We start from the raw sequence: 24,347 nt of genomic DNA, 5'->3' as shown, positions 1-24,347 counted from the left end.
TTTGCATTTGCATTTGACTATTTCAATGAACATATGGGTGATACCCCATTTTTCTGTCCTTTTTAAAAATGTGAGGCAATCCAAACCTATGCTGCCTGTATGTTAACTTGCATCACCAACCCATCCCTGAATTTGCGAGCAAGCATTGTGGGTTTGCCTAACCAGGTACCTTGGGTTGGTTTCCGGTTTTGCCACATTTTAATTAAGTTAAAAGAATTATATAAATAAAGGTCATTGATTAACCCCCATCCTTTCTATCCTGTCTCTGGACTGGTTTAAAACCAATTGCATCAACTTTTTCCAGTTGTTCTGACAGAACATAACCTGAAATGCTAAAATTTATGGACAGAGAAAGAGTTAATAGACCTTGGTTAAATGTTTCCAGCATATGTTTTTATTTCAGCTTTCCACCATATGCAGTATTTTCCTTTTGCGCTTGCTGCCTTTTGTATTATGTCAAATTTTGTCCCGTTTTAGGATTAACCAATTTTTTTTCCTTTGTAAAAGGCAGAGGAGCAGATCCAAATAAACCACCTTGTCGCAAAGCAAAAGTTATTCGGAGGGAGATGAAACTGACGAAACTGCTTCAGAAACAGCAGCAGAAAGAAATGGCAGATATATCCCAGCACCAAGAACCCTCTTCTTCCAACCCTCATCCACACCCTCTGCAGCATCATGCCACCCAAGCAAATAAGCCAAAATCATTGGAAGAGTTTATTTCTGAGTCTTTAACTCCAGATGCAGCCCATAAGCTTGAGGTAATTCTTAAATTTTAGTACGGTTTATCTTGCTGGTGGTTTTGTCCTTTTTAATCTTGCCGTATTAATTTCAGGCAAGTATGTTTCAGATACCTTGACTTTGGTATTACAGGTAGTCCTCCTATAACACAGTTGCTTTCCAGCAAAAAAAACTTGCTTAATATAAATAATGGGACCTATGGGAAAAGTGGGGTTGGGGCAGACCGGCAAATATAAAATCACTCATGATCACTCAGAAATCATCCAAAAGACTAATGCAAAGTATAGCATTGCCTCAATGAAAATTGAAACAAAAGTAATTTTAACACAATTCACTTAAAAAGTGTAAGGAAGCTGCTGTCTGCACAGTACCTCTTAGAGCTGCTCTGTCAGCAGCTGGCATCAGCACATGTGCAGAACAGCATGAAGTCCGGAGCTCCCGTTGTGCATGCGCAGTTAGCATGAAGACCTGCAGGGACATGGCGCATGCATGGGAACTGGCTGTTACGCAGAATGGCATGGAGATTTTGGCATGTACATTGCATGCACAGAACAAAGCCTGCAAGCCCATCCCTACTGAAACCGTGCTATTGCCAACGGAATTATGCATTCTCCAAAATACCGTTCCCTAATTCTTCAGCTTCGTTACAGTCAAACCACGCCACTGAAACTCGCATTATTCCAGAACTACCTGTATTACTATCAAATTGGTTTTTACCACAATCCATGTGGTTTAGGAGCCACAGTCAAATTGTTTAATTTACCATAACTTTATGACTTTTCAAACATTTTCCTTTTGGGATCAAATTTAATGAATGTTGAATTGGATATTAGTGTTCAAATACTTAAATTGCAATGATAGCATTTTGCAAAAAATTTCATAACATTTACAATTCGTTTTACTGCAAAATATCAGTGTAAATGCCATGCATTGTTCAAGAATTTGCTTCTGTATGCTAATCCTACTTGTCATCCATACTTTCTTTGAAATTAAGAGACACGCAAGTCTTTGTTTTTGATAATCTCACATATCAATGTTCATCATGCTATATTTTTCAAGTATTTTGCTGTCAAAAGCTTTCTGAAATATAGAAAGTTATTCTTGGTAGCATTCAATAATATTTCATGACAAACTGGAGAAAATGTAGTTGATTGTAGCACTAAAACTCCTAAAAGGTGCTTATCTAAAATGGCTAAAGTTGTTCCTCTTTAATTAAAAATCTTGTATCTAACATTTGTAACTTTTCAAGAATGTCCATACGACAGAAGGAAAACATCAAATGTGTTAGAGGGAGTTATATGTTCTTCTTGATCAAAACACTAACAAGGAGAAAAAAACTTATTATTTCCTTCGCCATCCCGTTGTATGCCAAATACAATACTAGCATAATTAATATGACCTTTCACCTATTAACTTTCTTTGCAGACTTTCTAAGTGATAACTGCATCCAGACCTTTTTGTTAAATTTAGATTTTTATGATTCTATCTAACACCATGAACAAACCAAGCTAGACTCTGATAATTATAGAATTTTAAAGGTTTTATTTGTTGGTATTTGTAATGCTTGGTAATTCTTTTTTGGCTATTTTCAATGATTTCCCAAGCCATTTTATCACATAATTGTGTCTCCAGTGAGATTTCCTCAGATGATAATAAACAAAGTGTCAAGCTTGCATGTTGGTGAAGGTAGTTGGTCATTGGTAGATTTTGGTATGGGCCAAAAATCAGAAAAAAAAAATTAACAATCATGCAGTTATAAATAAATGGCCTAAAATCCCCAAATAAATCATTCAATGGGAGCGTTAATGTGCCAGCTCATAAATGCAGAATTGGAAAATCAGTGGGCCTCCTTGCAAACTTTCTTGTCTACCCAAGAAACTTTATATTAAGCATTAGTCTATTCAATGTATCACTGCATCAGTAATTATATTCAACATAACTGAGAATATTGGATGCAAATGTTTGATTCTTTAATATACATGATATTCATTGCATATTTTTGTTACATTACATTAAAGTATTTTTTTCATCTGTAATTCCCAAAAGACCTGGCATGCCAAATATTTTTTAAAAGCAGAACTATTAAGAATGACAGCTGTTTTTTCATTTCTAATTTGCTTAATGAGTCCTTTGTTCATTTATTCCATATCTTAATTTAGTGATTTTAGAATGAAATCAATTTCCACTATCTATCTGGAAGCTAAAGTTTAAAAGAGCTGTGAAAAACTTTGCTTATATATTGAGTTGAACTTCTGCTATTGAATGACTGTCAGGCATTAGTAATGGCTCAGGGCATTAGAATAATGGCTTTCTGAAATGGGTAGATGTAAGAATTGTATCATATTACTGAAAAAACTCAACAAAAATAGATTTTTAATTTTATAATAATCTAAAAATGTAATTAACTCATTAATAGTAAATAGTTAATTGTGGTAATGCAATACAATACTAGATGAAGCTGCTACACTATCCTATAAATGAGATCTTTTTACTTTTTTTGGGGCGGCACGGTGGCACAGTGGTTAGCACTGTTGCCTCACAGCGCCAGAGACCCGGGTTCAATTCCTGCCTCAGGCGACTGTGCGGAGTTTGCACGTTCTCCCCGTGTCTGCGTGGGTTTCCTCCGGGTGCTCCGGTTTCCTCCCACAGTCCAAAAGATGTGCAGGTCAGTTGAATTGACCATGCTAAATTGCCCGAAGTGTTAGGTAAGGGGTAAATGTAGGGGTATAGGTGAGTTGTGCTTTGGCGGGGCGGTGTGGATTTGTTGGGCCTAAGGGCCTGTTTCCACACTGTAAGTAATCTAATCTAATCTACTTAATTATTAGGAATTTGAAATAATTTTCTATAGTTTTCACATATCTTGCTTTAATAAAATGCTTTTCTTTTTGCTGCCTGAAGGTGAGACTAGTGAGGTCATCTCCACCAAACTCCCAGTTCAAAGCAACTTTTCAGGAGTCTTACCAGATCTATAAACGGTACCAGATGACCATTCACAAGGACCCCCCCGATAAAGCAACTGAATACCAGGTCAGAATAAGATACGTATAATTCATAAAATTTAAGAGGTAAAGCAACCAGCGTAGCGAAAGGATGATCACTTAGATTCATGTAGGAAAATAAATAAAAGATAGTTAATATTTATGTCTTTTTACTATTTCAGTGAGTACCCTGTAATATCTAAATTAAGGCAATGCAAAATTAAAAATAAGACTAAACCAGTGAGAATGAATACGCCGAAAAGACAAAGTAGAAAATGCGTGTATATCCATAAATAGTGCACTTCCTTGAAAAACTGTTTCGTGATCTGATCGAAACAACAAGACTTAAAAGCAGAGATGTTCCAATTTTCTTTTGTTAAATTAATATTATGAATAATATGAAGGTGATGTAAAATAATGCCATTCTCAACCTGAAACTTTGATTGTCCTGAGGAGGAGCTCTGCTCAAATGTGCTAGTCTCAATCGCCAGCTAGAATTTAATTGCTTTGGGCTTTGAGGTACAGTATATGCTCTAAACATTTAAATTAACATAAATCAATTTCCACTGAGTAGAATAGATGCTACTGATCTCTCAATAGATTTATACTCTAACTTGATATTGACCTAACAATGTATATGAATTATTTTTGAGTCCTTGGGCAGCCTTTTGGAATTTCTATTGTAGAAAAGACATTAAAATAATGTATATTGTACAATACTGTAACTATTTCCACTGCCCCACAAAAGAGCAAGAGCAGAGTCATGAAGGTTTTGATAGGCTGAATTGGGAAAGGTGGCTACTTTTGTTGAGTGATTAATTTAAAAGAACCACTTAATTTAAAAGAAATGACTTCACCTGCTTTTCTTCTAAGTCTGATTTATAAACAGTTAGTATACTGATAATGCTAAACTTGTACAGATATGGCCACAAATGGGTATTTTCAAAACAGAAAATCTCTCATTTTGATCTCTTATTCAGTTTTGTTTTACCTCTGTCAAATGAGCAGTTTGTTGCACACAAAAGAGCTAAGCAGATTAAAGTGCCCTATCGAGCAACCTGATTTGAAGCCAACTTGAAAGGCAAACACATGCACTGTTAACAGCTTGGAAACTTGGCCTATATTAGATATCAAGTTATAAATCGGGTGCAGTTAAAAGTGCTTATTAGCAAAACTAAGCATAGAATAAACAATTTTATTAATACTTATCAATTTGTTTAGAATACTTTGACACATTATATTGGGAATGGGACAGATAATAGGTTTTTGAACTGGATTTGGAGGAGAATCTGCACTAATCTTACCTTCAGTGGTAAAACTTGTGGTAATTTTTCAAGTTTACTTTAGTTTCTATTGTCAAAGTATTTCCAATGATTTGTTTACTTCGCAATTTACATGGATTGCCTGCCCTGAAGGTGAAACTAGTGCCAGTTTCCTTCGATGACCCAGATTTCATTGAATCCTTTAACCAATCAGCAGCTTTGTATGCCAAGTATCAGATGGCTGTGCACCATGATTCATCTGATGAATGTAATGAATCACAGGTAAAACGATTTTTTTGCACTTGTCATTTTACTGATTGTTATTAAAATGTAATTCATTTAAATAGTGCTGTTTGAGGGGGTTCAAAGCCAGTTCACCAGCTTCATTTTCTGCTTGTATTTTATTCATCATATTGTTCATGCCTGTGTCACATCATGAAAACTGTGCCAGGTTTTTGCCACTTAAGTAATCTTTGATAAGATGGACATCATTGTCAATATAATAGTGCTATCTAGGCAAAGAAAGATAATGAAGGTAGAATATTTGTTCTATATATATCCATATACAAAATAGATATGTGACCATTACCTATTTTCATTGAAGCTATCTCTGTTGATATATCTACATTATGGTCATATGTTTCTCTATATTGTATATATGTGCATTCTTCTAGAGCAGCAGTTACATTATTAGGAAAAGGCACATCTGGAGCTCTTATTACCGTGGTGACTGATCACATTCCACTGTATCATTTACCGGTGAACCAACTTTCTAATGCAATGAAATGTTATGTATACTTCAAATTTATATGTATCTCGAATCCTGTTCTGAACATCAGGGTTGCAAAAATAACAATGCTTTCTTGATTCGTTGATTGTAATTCTAATATACACTGACAGCCAGTTGTATTTGAAATTGTCCCAATCCCTGCCTCTCTTTTCAGGCTCGGAAACAAAATGTTGTAGCTGTCACAAAAATGTTTTTATGATGTAATGATGAAAATCTGTTATGCATTTTGGGAAATACAGGCACTTTTGGAAACTAATATAAACAAACAATTTACATTTTTTCCTAATTGAGGTACATTGCTAAAACTGTTGCCTCTATATACACACTCTTGAAGGCTAAATTTTATATGGATTACCTTTGGTCAGAATACTATATTTTTCTTTGAGAGAAAAATAATTCTGTTTCTTTTCCTTTCAGACAGAACCATTTCTTCCCCACTGCCCACCACTTTTAAAATTTCTTCATTAGGCCTTGAGAAAATGTTGGTTTCTCCTTCCTGTGTTAGGATCAACCATATATTTTGTTATTGACCAGGTGAAATCTATAACTTTGGTGTGTTTTCAGTTAGTGTTTCTTTTAAAACTGGATTTAGTGTGCCCTGTTTCATTTCAAACTTTGCAACATTGAAAGTTACAGCTTCTATTAGAGGGAATAGTAAGCATGGAATTGCATTTGTGATATTAATGCCAATAAGTGGTATTTTGTATTTATTTTGGACAGATCATGCATCGCCAAAGTTACAACTTGGATGTTCAGTTTTTATATAATCGTGTAATGTTTATTTTATGTCCCCCGTGTTAACATTAATACTCTAATGTTTAGCTCAAAGGTACAGGTTGACTGGTATGAAATTACTTTTGAAATCACAAAACTATTAGTGTTCTGTTGAGCCTTTTAATATTTTTACTTAACTTAATGTGATGGAGCCTTCAAAATGCAGAATCTTGTGTTGTATTTTCATATCAGTTTGTATTTCCTCAAATTTATCAGTCTTAAAATTTATTTTGCCGATTTGCTAAATGCCTCAGAAACCACTAGATTTCATCCCTTCAAACAAGCTCGTTTTGGTGAAGCACGGTTCTATCTGTTAATGTAAACATTTTACTTATAATTATCAAGACATTTGAACACTTTTTTTCAATAACCAGATTATTACAACTTTCCTATTATTTTACTGATATGTTAACTAATTTGCTGTACAGTTCTGTATCCCAAGAGCTGTGACTTCTACTTTCAAAACAGGTGTACAATATCTACTGCTTCTACTGATTTTGGCAATATCTTTAAAGACTGTCAGATTTATTAACAATGATCTGTAGCATTGATTGAAGCTCTGATATACATTGGCACTGATTTTCTGTTGACCAGGGAATCCTTATTCTAGCGTAGATGGAGTTGTGTATATGGACCTGTGGAATCTCCATTGTAATAGATTTTGAGGGAATAGCCCAAGAAATCGAAGATCCCACTCTCCATGAGTCTCCATTTAAATCAGCAAGTTTGGATGATTCTGAAGACAATTAAGTAAAATAGCTACTCAGGAAAAGTTAGACATTGCATTTAATAGGTTAATTCCTGAGTAGCTGTTTGATAGATGCATACTTACCACACAAACACACACTGCACTTCCTCCAGACCGTATTTTTTTCCCTGACACCCACTTCTTTATGTCCCCACTGGATATTTCTGCCACCCACTCCCTAATCATTGCATCGCTTACCAGACCTCCTTGCCGTCTTCTGTGGCATACTATTCACTTGTCATTCTACTCCCTACTCACCTTGGATCCTATCCTCTCCAGCCAGCTCACTACCTATTTGGCACTTTACTTTGTTGGTACTCCAGTACCCTAACTTCACGCTTACCTTACGTATGTGCTATTTGAGAGCAGCTATCAAAATGGATGTTGGAACCTTCAAACTTTAGAATATGATAGCTGAATGATGTGGAAAATGGCATGTTTAGCCTTCTCCCAACACGTCTTTACTAAAGAATTTCAGATTGGAAGTATGGTTCTGTATTCCTGAAGGAGTCCTGTTTTGAGTCTCCTCTCAGAAATGCAGGCTTCCTTTCTTTAGTTAAAAAAAGGGACTCAATTGCAATCTGCGTGATTGCCAATCCTCAGAAAATTTAACCCATTATTTCCAATTAATCAGCTCCTGATATTTTCAGTTTCAGTATAGCTAATGTGTAATCAGTTATGCAAGCATGTATTAGTTGTTGGAGGTGATTCTGAAAGGTAGAATTTGGAGAGTTAAGGAATGATTGGGGATAGTAAGATGATTTTGCGATGGAAATTGTGTGTCTCAAACTTGATTGAGTTTTTTTTGAGGAAATAAGCAAAAGGATTGAAGACAAAGCAATAGACGTTGTTTACTTGAACTTCAGTAAACCTTTGGCAATGTTTGGCATAGTAGACCAATTAGTAAAGTTAGATCACATGGGATTCAGGGAGAGCTTGCCAATTGGATGCACAATTTGCTTCACGATAGGAGTCACAGTCAAATAAGGGTTTTTTTTTCGGACTGGAGGCCTGTGACCAGTGGTGTGCCGCAAGATTCTGTACCGAGTGCACAGCTTTTCATCAGTTACATAAATGATTTGGATGTGAATATATGAGAAATGATTAGTAAGTTTATGGATGACATCAAAGTTGTTGGTATAGTGGACAGTGAAGAAGGTTATCTAAGATTACAAAGAGATTGTGATCAATTGGATCAATGGGCTGAGGAGTGGCAGGTGAAGTTTAATTTAAATAAATGTGAGACATTGTATTTTGATAAAATAAACCAGGCTTATATAATTAATGGTAGGACCTGCAGTAGTGTTGTAGAACAAAGAGACCCAAGAGTTCAGGTATGTAATTCTTTGAAGTTTGTGCCATAGGTAGATAGGGTAGTTAAAGAGTTTAGCACACTTGCCTTCATTGTTCAGACCTTTTGAGTAAAGGAATTGGGACGTCATGTTGAGGTTGTACAGGACGTTGGTGAGGCCTCTTCTGGAGTACTGTGTGCAGTTCTGGTCGCCCTATTATAGGGAGGATATCAAGCTGGGGAGGGTTCAGAAAAGGTTTACCAGAATGTTGCCACAAGTGCAGGGTTTGAGTTATAAGGAGAGGCTGGATAGGCTAGGACTATTTTTTCTTAATGTAGGTCGTTAAGGGGTGACTTTATGGAGGTTTATAAAATCATAAGGGGTTTCAATAAAATGAATGGCAGGTGTTTTTTCCCTAGGGTGGAAGAGCTCAACTAGAGGGCGTATTTATAAGGTGAGAAGAGAATGAATTAAAAATGACAAGGGGCATTTTTTTAGTGGTTCATGTGTGACTGTGTAGAATAAACTTCCAGAGGAAGTGATAAATGTGGGTACATTTACAACATTTTAAAAGACATTTGGATAAGTACATGAATTTGAAAAGTTTGGAGGGATATGGACCAAGTGCAGGCAAGTAGAACTAGTTTAGTTTGGGAACATGGTCAGTGTTGGGGTGAAGGGTCTGTTTCTATGCTGTATGACTATAGCCTACTTCTAGCAAATAAAACCTCAAGAAAGAGAACCACCATCATTAATGCAGTTTGTGGTTGGACTTTTGAAAAGTGAAGGAAATGCTGTTGGGGCTGTATTTTCTTCATGTTTCAAAAGACTAAGTCATTAACTTGAAGGATTGATTAACGTGTTGGATTAACAAATTGAAGTGGTCATCTGACACTGAGGTTTGAATTTTATGTCTTTATGCTTGCTACATATAAGCATCTGAAGTTACATCCATTGGTACGCATTTCTGAACATCATCATACATCATTGATGCACAGCCTGTTAACATTTAGCTGAGTTAACAATTTCTGCCAGCATGTGAATGTAAAATAAACCCTTTATTATAGAATTGACACCTAACATGTGCTAACTAATGCTTGACAATGATGTGTTGTGAAGTGATTCGAGTTTTTTTACAAATTTTTAAGGTGAACCCTTTCAGTTAGATAAATGGCAGTGCAGTTTGATCATTGAAGTGCCTATCCTCCTATAATTTTACTTGGTGAACTGTGTGACAAAAGGTGTGAAGTAATTAAATGAGCATTTATTAATTATTCAAAGATTTCAGTCTTAGTTATTGAACGCTTGAAAATCAGCAAATGAAGCAGAAATCCACATGGATCTGACTAATCATGACTGAGGATGACTTTTTTAAGTTTGTATTTTCTGTATTGCACTACGTGCGAACTATATCATCCTTTGATGCAGCTTGCTCCAGTACTCTGCAGTTTTTTTTCTGTCAAAAGAACTTTGAAAGAGAAAGTTGTCCATCGGTCAAGGAGTTTTAAGCTAAGGTTTAAAGGCAGGAAAGCCCATGGAATATTGATTGTAGGAAATAAACAGTGCATCACTGATTTTTCTTTAAAAATAAGGGACAGCGGTTGATTTATTGTTTGGTCCCTTTTATCAATGGCAAGTTAACAGCTTTTACCGTGAAGGACAAATCTATTACCTTGTCCTCTTGAATTAGTTGCATCTTGTAATTTACATATATTTCCTATTTCTCTTTGTTTTGGGCTTGCTGGCCTGTTTTTTGAAAGAGATTCCAAAATATTTCCATTGTACATGTGCACATTTCTATTGCAAATCATGCAAGATTTGTGCATACACCCCTCACTAAGACCAACAGCACACTGAGGAGGCAAATCTTGACATCAACTGATATGATGTCATTACTGCCAATTCGAAGCTCCATGCTTCAGCCCAAACCCCTGTGTTAACCTCCTATGACTGAAAGACTCTCCCCTCAAGCATTGTTTAAAGGATTATCCAATACCCGTTAGTTGCTGGATTATCTTTTTTCTGACTGTTGCTGCAATTCTAGACATTTGAGAATTTTTTCTTTTTTTTTTTAAAGCTTCATTGTTTAGTAAATTGCCCAGCTGGTGGTGGAGTTTCCTTCTGGTGGCTCACATTTGAACATAAGTGAGCATCTTTCACCCAAGGGTGCTTTATTAAGCAGGACTAGCAGAATGAGATTAGACCACACAAGATAAGCTGCCAGAAGAAAAATGAGATGGGGTTGAGGAAAGAAAAACTAATAGCTAGAGAAACTCAGCAGGCTTCGCAGCATCTGTGGAGAGAAACCAGAGTCAGTGTTTGGGTCCAGTGATTCCTCTTCAGAACTTTCTGAAGAGTCACTGGACCTGAAAAGTTGACTCTACTTTCTTTCCACAGATGCTGCTAATCTTGCTGAATTTCTCCAACTATTTCTGTTTTTGTTTCAGATTCATAGTATCTGTAGTTTTGATTTAGTTTGGGGTTGAGGAAGTGGTATCATCATGAGCTGGTCTCCATAAAGGGACTTCAACAAGCAAATATTTTTTGGAGAACAGCTTGCAGGAATGCTGTGGCTACCTGGAAGTGTCTTTGCAAAATACTATGCAGAAGTATGATGGCAGCAAACTGAGACTGCATGACTGCAGTCTAAGCTTTCACTGAATTATTAAGGTATTGGTTGGATCCTACTTGTGCTATCAGAAATTGAATCATGATTGTCTCCACAAATGTGTTGATGAAAATTACTGAAATGTTTATTAGATTTCAAAAGTGCAATATTTTATGAACAAAACAACTCCCCAGCCTACCTGTTTTTATTTTTTTGACTAACCATATATGGTACATCATCTCACATGGATTCACTGTTGTTCAGATTCACGCATAACCCAGATATATATCGGCACCTGAAGTGATCAGATTTTCATTGTTTGACAAAGGCAGGACTGTGTGTATACTAAATTTTATTTTCATACTGTTTAATTCACTCCAATAAAATTGTAAACTATACAAAAGTATCTGCTTTAATGTTTAATTGTATATCCTTGAAGGAAGGCTAGTTCATGCAAACAGTCAGTGATCATCCAGTTTAACTGTAATATTATGTTCACTCGGACTAAGTAATCCAAGATAGTGGTGGAGTATGGCTTCTGTGCCAGAGCTTGTATGCTCGAATTTTTGTTATTCTTTTCTTCTTGTTTTCCTTTCCAGCTTAGCTTGGATAGCAGTCTGGAGACGAGGCCAGCCAGGTGCTAGTGTGGACTGGGGTACAAGGACTGTAATTCTGAACTTTTTATTTCTTTAAGTTATTTTCTAATTTATTCCTATGTTTTTATATTTTTGTACCTAATGTTGGACTTTTTAATTTCTTTTTCTAATTTTTCTAATTTAAGAATTTGTACCTGGGTACCTTCGTACCCAAGATGGCACTGTAAATGGCAACCTGTAAACTTTTTACTGTGTACTTATGTCAGTATATGTGACAATAAAGCTAATTCTAATTTTAAAACTTTTATTATTCCTCAGCTGTTCGCAATTTGTTTTTAACAAATTTCTTTAAAAATGCAAAAAAGAATTATTTTTAAATCATCCATGCTGTCATAAGTATGTCTCCCAACCCAAAATGAGTTTATATTGTTACCTTGTGATTTTATGACTTATGGTGAATTGCAGATGGAGTAGATAGCAATTCTGCAGAAAATGCAGGCCTTATGATTTAATGACCTTTTTAATTTGTTAGCAAGTTATTTCAATATTGGATTACTTACCAGCAGATATTTTCACGTACTGGTCATAGAGGTGTACAGCATGGAAATAGACCCTTCGGTCCAACTCGTCCATGCCAACCAGATATCCGAAACTTATCTAGTCTCATTTGCCAGCACTTGGCCCATAGCCCTCTTAACTCTTCCTATTCATGTACGTGTCCAGATGCCTTTTAAATGTTGTAATTGTATCAATCTCCACCAGTCCTTTTGGCAGCTCATTCCATACACACACCACACTCTGTGTGGAAAAAGTCCCCTCTTAGGTCCCTTTTAAATCTCTTTCTCCCCCCTCCCCCTCAACCTAAACTAATGCCTTCTAGTTCTGGACTCCCCCAACTCAGGGAAAAGATCTTGTCTATTTACCCTATCCATTCCCCTCATGATTTTATAAACCTCTATAAGGTCACCCCTTCGGCTATGACTCTCCAGGAAAAACAGCCCTAGCCTCTCCCTGTAGCTCAAACCCTCCAACCTTGGCAATATCCTTGTAAATCTTTTCTGAACTCTTTCAAGTTTCACAACATCCTTTCCATAGGAGGGAGTGCAGAATTGCACACACTATTCCAAACATGGCCTAACTAATGCAGCCACAACATGACCTCCCAACTCCTATACTCAATGCTCTGACCAATAAAGGAAAGTAACATACTACACTCCTTCTTCACTATCCAGCCCACCTGAGACTCCACTTTCAAGGAACTATGAACCTGCACCCAAGGTCTGTTTGTTCAGCAACACTCCCCAGAGCCTTACCATTTAGTGTATAATTCCTACCCTGATTTGCTTTTCCAAACTGCAGCCATTCTATTGTAACGTATGTTTTGTAAACGTGAATTTGCTGTAATGCGATTGACAAATTGGGGACACTGTTTGTAAAGCATGAGCTTTTAAATCATATGTTGGCTATAATGCAATTACATCGGCAACACTTTAAGCTGTTTCTAAATGCAATTTTTCTTTAATGCGGGGTTGCACAAAAACACTACCATTGCATTATAGAAAAACTGACTTACATTTTAGAGTTAATGGTTGATTTGGTAAAAACTACAGTCAAGTTCATTTCACTTGACTAATAAAAAATGTTTTTAAATATGTGCATTGAAAATTTAGGGATGCATCTAATTACTTAGTCTGGAATGTTTTATTGGTCTTAAGATCAGTGTTTTACGTTAGAGTTTAAGGTCACAGGAGACATCTGTGCAAACATTGCCGAATCAAGCAGTGTATGTGACCCAAGTGTCTTGTGTAACAGTATATGAGCCTGTCTAGAGGTGATTTAAATAAGGAGGGAAAATTCATTGTTAAGTGGAAGTCACATTTTGTTAATTTGGTGTTACTATTAATAGCACTTTAAAAATTGATTGCTTTCCTCTTTTTCATATTGTTTTCCAGTTTAATGCCTGCATGTTTTTGAACGAGATTGAAGCTATTCTTCCCATAAACCAGAGTAATTTCTAATTGCAATCCACTACTTGCTCAGTTATGCAAGTAAATTGAAATGGGAAACTTTACATTTTTTTTAAGCAGTAGCTGATCCAACAAGCAATGTTAGAGCTATTAATTGGAATGGTGTCCAAATAATGGAGCATTTATTTTCAGGATTTAAACATTTATTACATGAAGGAATTAGATATTTATGTTATCAGCGTCCGATTTTGAGCATTTGCAAGCTGCTAGGATGATAATATGCATTGTAGAAACACACATTGAGAATTTGTCTGAATACATAAAGCCAGGAGGAAGTGGTTGTTGGCAATTTGTTCTTAAAATTGTTGATCTCTACCTTAGTATCAGACGATCTCCTAGAACAATGTTTGTGTTTGGTTTGAGGTTGTTCAGTTTGGCACATCCTGCACTTGGAGATAATTGTCAGTAAGGCAATTACTTGTAAAGTCTGAGTGGTTTAGTTATAATGTTTTGGGAAACTTGGAAGCAGTACATTTGGATTTTCAGAAAGCATTCAGTAAGGTGTTGCTCATGATTGGGCTCAAGGAATTAAATAGTAATGTTTTAGCATGGATTAGCAATTGATTGTTTTCTGACCATTATCCGAAGTAGGAAAAAGCAAGTTTAATTTTTATAATTGTGTGTAGCAATGCTGGTTTGTGATCTTGATGCATAAAGCATAATTTTATGAGCTACCATTGACTGAGCATTTGATAGAGCCAATTTATTGGATCTTTACTTGAGACAGAGAATTACTAAACAATAAAATGGTTCGAGTCAGTGAAGCATTCAGCTGTGGTTGAATCCAGATTGATAAAGCTAGGACTCTGAGGCTAAACTATAGAAATCTTTTTGATCTTGATTGATATGTGAACAAATTCAGTTGCTGACAATTTAGATCAAATGTATACTCTTTTTATATTCAGGTAGTTGGACGTCTGTAAAATTATTTCCACTGCCAAATGTTCAGTTTAGTTAAACAGCTTCCCGGAAAGAAGCATAGCTCTGTAAAGTATTTGAAGTAATGGGCCTTTTTAACATTTTTGTTCAACATTTTTGACCTGCAGCTTGTGATAACCTGTTGCATTTTGACATTGTGAAATCACAGATAAATTGAATTAACTGATACCAAAAAAGAAAACTTAAAAGTTTGGAGCCAGTGTAGTTGTTTTTTAATGTTTTACTTAATATTTCAGTAATTTAGTAGCTATTATTAATCTTTGTATTCATACTATGTGTTTATTAAAATATTCTTTGAATGATATTGTGTTATGACATAGTCAGTTCTAAACATATAATCAACAATAATGCCACTAAAACTGATCATTCCACAATTGTGTTTATGTTCCTACTTGCTCTTTGTTCAAAATAGAAAAGTGTTTATGTTTGAAACAAATGTTTAATAGAAAACACATTTCATTTAATAGATATTAGATTAACAACTGTAACCATGATTTATTTTAACAGAATGCAATAGAAAGTTTGTCACTAGCTTTATATTCATATTGACAGCTTCATCAAACATAATAGTCTCCCACAGCCTCTAATGTAAAGGTAGCTATAGAACCTTCTGACCTGTGCCTGACTAAATATTGGCTTTGGCACTTATTAATCCTGGAGGAAAACAGATCATTTGGCTATGAAGTTAAAATAGAAATACATGTTAATATAGTAATAAATAGTAGCATTGAGAAATGTATGAATGTTTTGAAATGTGGTCAGGCACACCAGTTTAATTGGGGATATTGGGACATGTGGCCGTAAATGAGAACATTTGAGTCCAAGCTGTCAGTGACCTTTAACAGTAATGTGATACTCCCCAAGCAGTGATCAAATACAAAATGTCCACATGATGAACTTTCAAATAGTTTTGTGCTGAAGGAAAAATATATAATAGTGTTGTATCATGCTACAACAATAGAGGAGCATTGAACTGGACACAGAAATATTACCATGAAAGCATTCTAAAATGGCAGTGAAGATAAGCTGGTCACTCAATTTTCCTTCAATATGATCCTAAAATAATTTAAACTCATAGGGGTGGGAGGAGGAACAAGGGAATTGAGCCAGTATATTTTTAGTAAGAACATTGTAAGTGTCTTTTTTTCTGCCCATGTTTCTTGCAACCCTTTTTTTTCCTTAACATGGGCAGCTGAGCTTGGTTCTTCCCCTACTTTGATTCTGAACAAATTCATTGGTGATATTAGCCATGTTACCTCTTAATTAGTTCTCTGCTGACGTTAGTTATCTGAATGCCGACAAGAGATTGAACCTGTTATGTCTCAGTCGGTATATCTTTAAAAGACATGCTCATAATATTACCACTGCAATGCAGCACGGGACCCTTATTCCGTCTTACCTGGAATTGTTCGAAACATGGCATGCTGTAAGAAATACATAGCTCTTTGGATGAATATTAAGCTGTTGCAGATACTCTGGGCTGAATTTTTCCAAGCCCTGAATGATGTAGACAATCGTGAGTTGGATTGGAATGTACAGCAGAAATGAAAAAGTTCGATTATTGTCTGATTATTGCTCATTAGGTTTCAAAAGCTGATGATGAAAATCTCATCAGTAAGCGGCCATGGGTTGATCTGCATACATTAATATTTCATGATCATCTAATCACACCTAATTTATTTCCAGGTTGTTACATTCCCAGGTAGTACAGAGAAATGAGACAGGGAAATTCCTGACATGAGTCATTGGGTACCTGGCAATGCAATTTGCTGGCATCTTCTCCCAAGCATTTATCTTGGTCAGCATTCTCCATCTCAGGGCACTATCTGTGGGCATTTATGGAATCTGGCATCAGCTAAGTATCAGATTGAGGCACAGATTCAATTCAATTATAATACAGCTCAGCTCTTCAATACTGCCTTTTGGAGTTCACTGACACCTTTACATTACAATTCTGTTGCTAAGCCACTTCGCGCACAAAGACAGACACACCTCTCATGGATCTAAACAGTCTGCATCTCTGTAGACTTGGCTTGCTTCCTTAGCACTGACTTGTTTTGCAACTACTTGCATATGCACAGTATCTCTGCCTTGTCTTTTTATAATGCACTGGCATCTCATTCAGAACCTACAAGCTCACAGTGTTTCCACTTTGCCTCGTCTTGCCTCACCTCACTTTTTAGTACAGCCACAAAGCCAGGCAGCCTCTTGTCTTTTCCAGCAATGATTAGTGAAGGGAGATATGTATGGCATTATGCTACATCAATATTAATGTACTAGACTCAATATGTGAACTCTATTTCACTCTTTTACAGATGCTTCCAGACCTACTGAGTTTCTCCAGCACTTACGACTTTCATTTTTGGTGAAATTTTGTTTGGAGGCAAGACCTGGTTGTCATCCATAATTTTAGTAAGAAAATGTGACGCCAAGATGTTGGTGGCAGGCATTCAGAAACTGATTGTAGACCAACTGAACAACAGCTCCAGATATCAAAGAATTTTGTCAATTAGCACCATCAGTGTCTGTGCACCTTTACAGTCTTAGGGCAAAAACCAGCTAGAAGTCACAACTAATTTCTTTTTGCATAAAATCTAAGTTCTGTCATGATGCAAGGTATTTACATGATTCTCTTTGCTCTAAAGTTAAAAGGCTAAAGAAATAAAGGTAAAGGCTATACAGTACATAATCTAACCTTCTCCAAGAACAAAAGAAACAAAGAAACTGTTCATCTTTTTTTCAAAAAAGCCTAATTTAAACTGTCCTGACAGCACTGTTCTAAAGTGTTCTAAGAAGAATGTATCTCTTCAAGAGCAGTAAAACACCTTAGGAGGGCTTGCCTGTGGTCAGAGATCTGTTGATTGTACCATTTTATTTCTCGAGCTGATACAAAGTTATACTGAAGCCTGTATGATGATATCACTCCTTATGTGGTGAAAATGCTGCCAAGACAGTAAAGCCTGTAATTCTCAAACTACAAGCCGGTAGCTCATTCGCAGTCATTTTTTAAAGGGGCTAAGTCCATTAAAGGAACAACAGCAGTAAAAGTGATTAGAGAATGAAGTAAAACAGCAAATAAATAGACAAATATTGCAGACCGTGCTCTAATTCAAAATTAATAATGCAGACCTGCAAACAGAAATGGAAAGCAAGCACTACTAGACTGCACTTTTTTACTGATTTATAGCTATGCAAACAATACACACTTATATTTTACAGATCAGGTGGTAGGTAATCCCACGAAAAGAGCTGTGAAAATCTTGCTTTCCACTGGCAAAAAGAGATTTTGCAAGCTTAATATATGGTCTTTTCATTAGTAGTATAATGATTTGAATCCATCTGGAAAGTTCTTGAAGATCTGCTTAAGGTAAAAATTGACTTCAGGATTCATAGGTTCCAACTCTTATCATTGCAGACAATCCCAATAATCAATTTACCAGTTTGTCAGGAGATGCTGCAGCAAAGACCATGAGTGCAGCTTTTTAAAAAGGGTAATGTCAGAGGTTCATTTGAGTTAGGCTCATCTCTACAACAATTTAAAGCCTTTAGTAAGGATCTTTTGGGTATGTAAAAGGATCATATCATTGACGTATTACTTGAGGATTATGTACATATAAAACCACACTGATAGAGCAACGATGGTTATGCTTTAGATACAACTAACACAATTGCAATGTGTGTATCAACAAAGCTCACAGGACAAAATCTGTATCACTTGCTTTTTTTTTGTACCTCCCCAGAAGTTTTCTTTTATCTGTGAAGTATGTGCACCAAGGAACATTGGGTAGAGGTGTTCAAGAAAATATGGTTTCAAAGTCCAGAACAAAGTACAAGTCACCAACAAAACAGTGCAGCACTAGTAATAAACAAAAATGTTAAAACGGACTAGAATTGCACTGTGAACTAGGCAAAAAACAGAATTCAAAGATGAGCAAGTTTTCCAACTTGTTAAACTCCAACACCATCTCCACGGTATTACACAATCAGAAGCTTTTATAACTATTCACTTTAAAAAACTGAATGACACCAGTTTAGACCTGCTAAAATTGATATAGGAGCCAGTGCCAAAATATTACTAATATGTAGCCTGAAAAAGGCACCCCTCAGCAAGTGGCACTTCATTGTACAACCTACTCTAACTGTCTCTCTTATTGTATAATGCATTATTAATTCTATATATTGGCAGACTCACTGTAGTGCCAAAATGCAATTTACCTTGGCTTCCCAAAATAATCATCCTGGTAGAAATTGATGGTTCAGCATGTCAGGACACCAGTATGCACAGATTGGTATAATCACAGTGCATGATATTTGAGCCACAACTACTGAGGCAGAGCAGACCGCGTAATGCAATCAAATCATTCAGCAATCTCAAATGTGTTTGCTCAGACTGATTTAAGGTGATTGACAATTTTAAAGGTATTGCAATATGCATCTTAAGAGTCCCATTTGTTGATCCTCCAAGGAAGAAACTTTGAGTGGAACTGAACAAGACTGAGCAAATGGTATAATTTAGAAAGTTGGCCACTTGTGGCATTGACTGATTGTTACGTAATTTTATTATCATTCACTTTTAAGTTTCGATTTTAAATTGAGAGGAACAGGGTTTTTTGGATGTTATTTGCAAATATCCAGAATCCTTGAATCTCTACAGTGTGAAAAGAGGTCATTCAGCCCATTAAGTTTAGACAAGCCCATTGAGTTTAGACCAGCCCTCCGACGAGCATCCTACTCCGAACTAGCCTACTACCCCATCCCTGTAGCTCCACATCTCCCATGGCTAAATCATCTAGCCTGCACATTCTTAATCGTTATGGACAATTTAGCATGGCCAATCCACCTAACCTGCACATCTTTGGGAGGAAACTGGACCACTTGGCAGAAACAGTCCAAACATGTGCAGATAGGTGAATTGGCCACGCTAAATTGCCCGTAGTGTTAGGTGCAGGGGTAAATGTAGGGGAATGGGTCTGGGTGGGTTGCGCTTCGGCGGGTCGGTGTGGACTTGTTGGGCCGAAGGGCCTGTTTCCACACTGTAAGTAATCTAAAAAAAAAACCTATGCAGACCAAGGGAGAAAGTCACCCAAGCTGAAAATCTGTTGCTGGAAAAGCACAGCAGGTCAGGCAGCATCCAAGGAACAGGAGAATCGACGTTTCGGGCATAAGCCCTTCTTCAGGAATCAGCCCTTCCAGAAAGTCACCCAAGGTTGGAAATCCAATCCAGGTCCCTGACGATGTAAGGCAGCAGTGCAAAACACTCAGACACTCTGCTAGTCTGTGGGCATGATGGTTTATTTTAAAACCGTTTTCAGCATTACTTTTGCAACCTAATAATTGTTTGTTTATTTAGGATTTTACAACCTAGCAAGGTACACAGTTGTACCTCCAGTACCTGGCCTGTCCATTTAGCAGAAGAATCCCAAGAGCTCATGATATTTTGGATGCCATTTGAATCATACATTTTTTTTGGTTGTAATTTCAGCTTTCAGTTCAAATATATTCTAGCAGCAAATGGATAGGAATATATGGATATGCTGAACATGTGTTCTGTAGGCAAAACTTTGACTACTGCAAAATCACAAACTCAGGAAAGACATGAAACTTGAATCTGGTCCATTTTCTGTAGCAGTGCTTCCCAAACCTTTTCACACTGTGACTTGATTTTGAGGCTTGAAAATTATCATGAGCCATGGAGGGAGTGGAGAAGTCCTAGGAGATTTGAGTAGGGGGTCACTGTTTCTAGGAGAAAGTGAGGTCTGCAGACGCTGGAGATCAAAGCTGAAACTTTATTGCTGGAACAGCACAGCAGGTCAGGCAGCATCTAGGGAACAGAAGATTCGACGTTTCGGGCACATGCCTGACCTGCTGTGCTGTTCCAGCAATAAAGTTTCAGCTTTGGTCACTGTTTCTACTTTGGCATGCAAGACCCCAGATCTCAGTTTGCAACCCTACTTGGTATCCTGACTCTCACTTTGCAAAGCCCTCTTTTTTCGAAATCTGCAGATCCCACATTGTATATCTAAACTCCTGTTATAATGCTGGGCCATTTACCTTTATTACCTTGTCCAGAAGAACATTCCAAGTCTCAATCATTCTTGCCTAAACAAGTGCTACCTTCTGGGCTTCGCATTTTTACTGTTTTGTATCAATGATACAACAGAACCTACGCTTTTGATTTAATTTTAACTTAAAATTGTCCTCTCAATTATCTATCTTCTGTCTGTATTATATGCCTTATTTTAAGGCTAAAGACTGAGGAAGATATGCATTTGTTTTACTGATAATCTGTATTATTTCCCAGTGCAGCCTTGACACTTTTTTTAATTGTCTAGTTTCCCCTACTCCTGCCTATCACGAGCCATGGAGGGAGTGGAGAAGTCCGAGGAGATTTGAGTAGGGGGTCACTATTTCTACTTTGGCATGCTTGAGTGAGCTTAACTTTCATTACAAAACACCATAGTTTTATGTTCCATTTATTTTATGGATTATGTTGGTGAGGTGACTCTGTCAGAGATGGGATGGTAATCTAGTGTTTCAAATGGAAACCTCTCATCACTGTGTTCTCTTGGGGAGAAATATGTCTTTGGTGTTGCATTGTTCTTTTCTCTTAGACTTTTTAGCACTTTTTTTCTGACATTTTCATTATTCAGTTTCAGTCCTTGTAAATTGGTTGGTTTCTTTTTCATTTTACACTTTCTCTTTTTCTTTGTCTTTTTTGCTTTATTTGGCCTCTCACTGCAATGTTTTGATTAACTTCCTTTTAGTTCTTTACTGAGACAGTCTTGTATATCATCAAATAATTTCCTGCTTTCTTTTTGAGTGCGCTTGAAGCCATTCAACCCATTCATGACCTCCTATGGAGTAACTGCCATTTGAATCCTTATTCACCCAATCTTTATTTTTCCAACACTACTATAAATTCTTGATAATCTTTCCATTTTCCAATCTAAAATTTCAGCTATTTGAAGTAGGTACCTTTTTCTCTTTCCAGATGTTTGTACTTCTGTTTGATTTATAACAGTTACAGTTTTTCTTCCAATTTTAGTTCAACATGTTAACTTTAACAAAAAGGTAAATGATAATAGAATTGACTGGGTCCAACATGCAAAACATTAACAGTAAAATGTGAAAATTGGAATAAATTTGTAAAAACCAAATCAGTGGATCTCTATAAATTACTGAAAATGTGTTACATCTTTATGTAAAAGTTAGTAGATTGTGCAGAACAAATACAATTTATAATGGCTTCTGCTATAACACGGTAGTTCTGTTCTTATGCAATCCTATATTATAAGAAAATCACGTAATAGCAGCACCATTTAAACTAATGGGGCCGGAATTGTGTTGTATCCAATGCACACTTTAAAAATTTGCACTTTAGTAAAAGTGTCCCTAATTCGTCAATCACGTTACAGTGAATTTGCACTAACGAAATGTGCATTATAGCAGAACAGCCTGTACTTGAATGAAATTTGATAATTCTAACACAATCTGTCTGAAGATGTTGAAAGGTTTGCTTTGAATTAATCTTCCGTTTAATTTAAAAATATTTCAACTTTTAGCTAAGAAACGAGTTAAGGTTTAAATCTTTTTCTGTTTTAAAAGTCATCCACTCAGTGCGAACAAGTGTTATGTTTCCTGTAGAGATTGACAACTTTAACCTGATCTGAATGCCATATCCAAATTTAAGAAATTGACAAGATATCAAGTTTGAAGACCTTCAGTGCAACAAACCAACTAAAAGCAAAATTGATGAAATTGTACTTGGACGGCACAGTGGTTCAGTGGTTAACGCTGCTGCCTCACAGTACCAGGGACCCGGGTTCAATTCGACCCTTGAGTGACTGTGCAAACTCCACACAGTCATTCTCCTCTGTCTTCTTGGGTTTCCTCCGGGTGCTCTGGCTTCCTCCCACACTCAAAAGATGTGCAGATTAGGGTAGAGTGGTTATGCTAAATTGTCCATATTGCCCAGGGATGTGCAGGTTAGGTGGATTAGCCTTGGGAAATACAGGGTACAGGGATAGGGTAGGGGGTGGGTCTGTTCAGGATACTCTTCAGAGGGTTGGTGTGGACTGGATTAACCAAATGGTCTACTTCTGCGTGGTAAGGATTCTGTGATTCTATTTAATAGGTATTAGTATTATAAGTTAGAGAAAATTCACCTTTTCTTAATGTTTAACATGACTAATAACCCCACGATGCACGTTTGCTACATACAATGCTCGCCACAGGATTATAGTATTTGTTGGAAACAATCCATAGTCTCAGTTTCCAATCAGTTCACATGACCCCACTTCACTAAATTGTAATGTTGAATGATTGCCAAAAGAAATTTCACTCAGTTTCATGAATTTCGGAACTGTTATCTAGTAGTTTTGCCCACTCCAGCAATTTCTTCTGTGAAAGTAGCTAGGATAGATTTTCCAGGGTCTTTAGATTATCATGGGATGTGCCTCTTTGAGTAGAAACTCTCTTCCCTCCTGCATTCTGGCTGGTAGCTTGCAGAGGGCCATTCACCTTCTCCCCTTTGTTGACCATCGCAGCTATAGCAGAGCCAGCATGTCTTCATGAAGGAGAAATCATGCCTGACATATTTTTGAATTCTTTGAGGAGGTAAGAAGCAGAGTAGATAACGTTGGCTGTAGATATTCAGAAGAGTCATTCCAGACTTGAAGCATTAACTCTGTTTCTCACTCCGCAGGTGCTGCCAGACATGCTGAGTTTCGCCAACATTCTATGTTTGTTTCAAATTTACAGCACCCACAGTATTTTGCTTTTATCCTTGACTGCCTGTTCTATTGATTCAGCATAATGCACATGGTTCTGTAGCGCTACAACAATAACAAGTTGTATTTTAGTCATTCCTTTTAAGTGAATAAACCACACAAGCAATTCACTTTAAGAGATATGAATCTTCACATAAAAATCTCCTCTTACCCAAGATCAGCAAAATAAGTTTAGCTGATAAATGTTTTCATCATTTTTTGTAGAATTTTGCTGTGTGATAAATTACTGCTATTTTTAAAATTCATAGTTTATAGACATTCATTGTGAGGTCCTTTCAGTCATGAAAGGTAGTTCTTCTATGGTGTGATGCTTATGTTCTTCTGTAACCCCTCATTATAGAACAATCACGCTTTATAAACGGGGCTTAAAGTGTTGGTGATGGATTGTGTTACAGCTGTACATGTTTTAAATGTTTGCACTTTTGAAACAGTGTCCCCAATTTGTCTATTGCGTTACAGCGAATTTCTGTTCATGAAATACGCATAATAGTAGAATAGCCTGTATTATATAGCATTTTATAAGCATAACTTGTATTTTTGTTTCTGGCTGTCACACCAAAGAATTTGTGTTTTGTTATTTTGGTCTGGGAGTCTTTACTGACTTGCCATTTTTATTTCTTGAATCTTTGTAAATGCAGGATTTTCAAATTACGTTGTGAGCGATTGCTGAAAAAAGATGATGGTGCTGTCTGCTTTATCAAACTGGCATTTAAGCTAAAAGATATTACATTTGATTGGTTTCATTTTTACAAGTGTTTTATCAACAGCTGGTGAATTAACATTGGTCTGTGTTTATGCATTCCCTG

General features: G+C 36.6%; 1 protein-coding gene across 15 annotated transcripts in view; it reads left to right on the top strand.

Annotated features, from left to right (window-relative positions):
- ate1 (arginyltransferase 1) overlaps window positions 1–24,347 on the top strand; it is a 230,894-nt gene that overhangs the window by 47,023 nt on the left and 159,524 nt on the right. For 5 of the 15 annotated variants that reach the window (XM_043712693.2, XM_043712690.2, XM_043712689.2 and 2 more), the window contains 3 exons: window positions 508–758; window positions 3,637–3,765; window positions 5,132–5,260. In XM_043712693.2, coding sequence (XP_043568628.1) covers window positions 508–758; window positions 3,637–3,765; window positions 5,132–5,260 — 509 coding nt within the window. The remainder of the gene's footprint in view (window positions 1–507; window positions 759–3,636; window positions 3,766–5,131; window positions 5,261–24,347) is intronic. The other 10 variants (XM_087998915.1, XM_043712697.2, XM_087998916.1 and 7 more) reach the window with 3 other exon arrangements.

The sequence above is a fragment of the Chiloscyllium plagiosum genome, unplaced genomic scaffold (genome assembly GCF_037043375.1).
Source record: "Chiloscyllium plagiosum isolate Xiang-an unplaced genomic scaffold, Cpla_swu_hap1 HiC_scaffold_22, whole genome shotgun sequence".
NCBI lineage: Eukaryota > Metazoa > Chordata > Chondrichthyes > Orectolobiformes > Hemiscylliidae > Chiloscyllium > Chiloscyllium plagiosum.
This window is presented reverse-complemented; position numbering and strand designations above follow the sequence as displayed.